This window comes from Macaca nemestrina, chromosome 5, assembly GCF_043159975.1.
Source record: "Macaca nemestrina isolate mMacNem1 chromosome 5, mMacNem.hap1, whole genome shotgun sequence".
Taxonomy (NCBI): domain Eukaryota; kingdom Metazoa; phylum Chordata; class Mammalia; order Primates; family Cercopithecidae; genus Macaca; species Macaca nemestrina.
In genome coordinates this window covers 157,847,449-157,851,901 of record NC_092129.1, presented here as the reverse complement: position 1 = coordinate 157,851,901, position 4,453 = coordinate 157,847,449, and the positions used below count along the sequence as shown (strand labels likewise).

The window sequence follows — 4,453 nt, the reverse complement described above, 5'->3', positions numbered from 1 at the left end:
CCAGCTACTTGGGAGGCTGAGGTAGGAGAATCGGTGAACTCAGGAGGCGGAGGTTGCAGTGAGCCAAGATAGCACCATTGCACTCCAGCCTAGGCAACAAGAGTGAAACTCCTTCTCAAAAAAAAAAAAAAAAAAAATTACTACGCTTGTATTAAGTAATTATTTACTCTCTTGCATGTATTGAAAACAAGTCTCTGGGACTTAAGACCATGTTATATACCACAAAAATACAAATATAGTTTATAAAAGAGCTAAATTTACAGAATTGGATTAGTAGCACCCCATAGTTCCAGTAGGGAAGTATTTTATAGGTTTCTGGAGGCAGGGACAGTGCATCTTCATGGATATCATTATTAACAGTGATAGTCACAAGCATAATATAAGTATTTCTTTTTTGGGACCATAGCTTTATATTGCCTAGACGTAAAGATACAACTAAAATTCTGATTGTTTACTGTTTATTATTTTGATCGTTATTGTAGTCTTAATACTTGTTGGATAATTGTTGGAATTGTTCACCCTGTTAGATATAGTCAATTAACAGATGCCACCATTTCATTCTTGTGCAACACTGACTGGTTCCCATGGCTACTTAGGGTCTCAATAAGTAAAAAGGCATTGGGTTAACTAATCTCTGCCCTTTCTGGAGGGCAATAACTGAGACTCAGTTTCACCAAAAATTTCGCCAGATGTTCAAAGAGGAAAGGAACTGGGCTACATAATTTGGGACCTAGGTACTTATCTTCTCTGTAATTGCAGCATGGACAAGGTTCCTGAAAGCTGGATCACCCCATGGACTGTAAACTTGAAGTCCTGCAAAGTTTCACCTATTACGTTGGTAGTCCTCAAAAAGAGTTCTGTGTTGCTTTGGAATCCTAAATCTGAATATATTCTAAAACAGTAGATTTCCCATTACACTATGGTTGGAAATATTTATTTTATAGATGCAAAAAGTAGCTAGGAAAAACTAGTTAGATAAATGATAGCTGTCTAACTTATGGCTCAGTGTTCTCTTCATTTTGTGTTAACTCCCCTATCCCCACCACCACCACAGTAAATGACTGTGAGAGTTGTAGGTAGTATTCACTAGATCAATTCAGTGAGACAGTGCTTAAGCATCACGCAATTCAGATTTTAAAGATTATCAACAAAAAAAGAAAATATGTAGAATAAATATTAAAATGGGTGAAAGCATATATAGACTATTACAGAAAGTAAGGCTTTGTGTTAGAATTGAATGTGTTCAGAAGGTCCATGAGAAATCACATCGATTATAACCGTCCTTGAAATTCCTCTTCGGGTACAACAGTATTGTATTAATTTTATTTCCTAAAAAGGCCACTACTACACTCGAACTTACAATTTTCTTTTTACATGTCTCAGGCATCCACCAAACTCCGTGTTCCCTTCTAGACTGGATTAGAAGCTCTTCAGAAGAAACCCCCTTATCATAGATACAGCCCAATAGAACTTTCTGCAATGATAAAAATGTTCTGTATTGACACTGTCCAATAGGTAGCCACTACCCATATGTGGCTATTGAGCACCTTAATGTGGCTAGAGTAAGTGTACAAATTAGTTTTTAATTTAAATTAATTTAAATAAAAATGAGCACATGTTGCTAGTGGCTAATATAGGACAGCAGAGCTTTAAAACCAATATTCTCAAACTTGGAAGAGCATACCCACCACCCACTTAGAAATCTCATTAAAAATGCAATATCAATTCCATTGAATTGGGGTTGAGCCCGAAATTCTGTATGTCTAACAAGCTTCAGAGTGATGCCAGTAAAGCTGGGATATGGCTGCTCCACCCTTAAATACTCAAGAGTAAGTAGAAGTATGCTGGTCTGATATCTGCCCCCTAACCCTGAGTTTACTTTTCCCTTTACTAAACTTTTGAATTCTTTAAGGGAATAAATGTGATTACCTTTGTAAACCTGGTATTTGTACACCATTCTTGGCATGTAGTGAACATTAAATTGTTGAGTGAATGAATGATGCTTGTTTGGTGCCTACCTCAAAAAGGAGAGCATTTGAGATCCTTGTGTCTATTCCTACAGTAACTGAACCTAAGCCAAAATTTAAGTAGACTCTTAACTGCACAAAATGAATAATCTTCTCACTGCCTTTAGGCACCAGCAGAGAAGGAATTTTTAAGTTGCCCCTGCAGTATATAGGAGGCAATGAATGTGAAGGAGTAGAATGTAAGAGTTAATGTTGAATCTTTCTACTACACATACCCTATGTCTGTAGAACATTTCTTCAGGAATCTTTTATTAGGACAGTATTTCACAGAATTTATTAGTATTATTTTTGTTAATTTACAAATCTTTATTCACCATGATTTACCATGTATGCTTTAGTGACATAAAAGCACTGGTAGGTAGCAAGGTAATGAGACTCCAGAATCAAGTCAACAATACAATACCATTTATTAGAGGATAATGTCTTCAAGCCTGGGGTTCCTTATCGTTAGGCCTCAGACATTGCATTAAACGTTGAAAAAGTAAAAATTAAACTTCACTTAATATTGGTTTCCCTTACTAGAGGTCTTTCTTTATTAGGAATGCCAAAAACGAATGTATACGTCTCTGCCAAACGCTAAGTCCCATGATTGGCCAAATTTAAGAAGTATTGCTACATTTTAAGAATCAATAAAAATGGGCGGCCGTGGTGGCTCACGCCGGTAATCCCAGCACTTTGTGAGGCCAAGGCGGGTGGATCACCTGAGGTCAGGAGTTCAAGACGACCCTGGACAACATGGCGAAACCCTGTCTTTAATGAGAAAATACAAAAATTACCTGGGTGTGGCGATGCATGCCTGTAATCCCAGCTACTTGTGAGGCTGAGGCATGACAATCGCTTGAACCCAGAAGGCGGAGATTGCAGTGAGCTGAGATAGCACCACTGCACTCCAGCCTGGGCAACAGAGCAAGGCCCCTCTCAAAAAAAAAAATTAGTAAAAATACATTTTTAAAGAATCTTCACATTTATAAATTAAGGCCAGGCGCAGTGGCTCATGCCTGTAATCCAAGCACTTTGGGAGACCAAGAGAGGTCCCCCGATCACCTGAGATCAGGAGTTCGAGACCAGCCTGGTCACCATGGCGAAACCCCATCTCTACTAAAAATACAGAAATTAGCCAGGCGTGGTGATGCGCGCCTGTAGTAGCAGCTAATCCAGAGGCTGAGGCAGGAGAATCGCTTGAACTCAAGAGGCGGAGGTTGCAGTGAACCGAGATCACGCCACTGCACTCCAGTCTGGGCAACAGAGCGATACTGTTTCAAAATAAATAATAATTTTATTCTCTTGTCTATCCGTTTGGTAGGCAAGTGTAGCGTTACTGCCTTTTTGCAAATGATAAGGCTTTTAAGAGACAGATATTATCAGTTCTTCGAAAGCCCACAAAAACTGGGCTAGAGGACACAAAAACCTACACTCAAGACCCAAACAAGGAAGAGGGAAGGAGTCAAATCAAGTTGCATTTCCCCTATCCTCACCGCCCCCTTTCCTTCCCAAGGCAATAGCGTAGGGGACGCCCAGTAAGGTACGGAAAAGGCGGAGACAGAGGTTTCGTTCCCGCCCCTCAAATTCAGTCTCCAAAAAGGTCCGCATAATTGACATATAAGGGGCTTCAGTGAGTAGCAAAGTTGCCGAGATAAGAGTTGGTGTTCATCTCTGATAATGTCTGGGAGAGGCAAAGGTGGTAAAGGTTTGGGAAAGGGAGGCGCCAAGCGCCACCGCAAAGTGTTGCGTGACAACATCCAGGGCATCACGAAGCCTGCCATCCGTCGTTTGGCCCGACGCGGCGGCGTGAAACGCATCTCGGGCCTCATTTATGAGGAGACCCGAGGTGTGCTTAAGGTGTTTCTGGAGAATGTGATCAGAGATGCTGTAACCTACACGGAGCACGCCAAGCGTAAGACAGTCACCGCCATGGATGTGGTCTACGCGCTCAAGCGCCAGGGTCGCACTCTGTACGGCTTTGGTGGCTGAGCCTCACCCCGGCTTTATTTAACAGCTTACCCATAAAAGGCCCTTTTCAGGGCCACCTCCATCGTCACACGAAGGGCTGTAACTGATTACAGCGAAGATACAGGCGATTTGTGTTTTGTTTTGTAAACTTTATTGGGTTGTAGCTGACTTAAAAGCCGTTTTCAGCGATACTCCCAAAATGGCGGATGTGTTAAGAACAAAAAGCGAAAGGACATTAGAAACTTGTTAAGATATTTCGGTCTCAAACCTCCACGGAAAAAAATAGTGGAAATGATTCAGGAATACCACCAATCTTTCGTGACGTATGGTGTTTTGTTACTAGTTTTCTAAAATTTAACTATTTCTATATTAGATGGCTACGACTTAACTACACTAAGCATTACATTTTTTTAAACGGAGTTGCTCTTATCCAGGCTCCAGTGCAATGGGGCAATCTCTGCTCACCGCAACCACCC

At 40.9% G+C, this 4,453-nt stretch overlaps 1 protein-coding gene across 1 annotated transcript; it reads left to right on the top strand.

Moving 5' to 3' along the window:
- Window positions 1-3,619: 3,619 nt before the first annotated feature.
- LOC105482587 (histone H4) lies at window positions 3,620-4,067 on the top strand. The gene has a single exon (XM_011742787.3). It carries the CDS (start codon window positions 3,687-3,689, stop codon window positions 3,996-3,998), a length of 312 nt encoding a protein of 103 aa, XP_011741089.3. The 5' UTR covers window positions 3,620-3,686; the 3' UTR covers window positions 3,999-4,067.
- The last annotated feature ends 386 nt before the right edge of the window (window positions 4,068-4,453 follow it).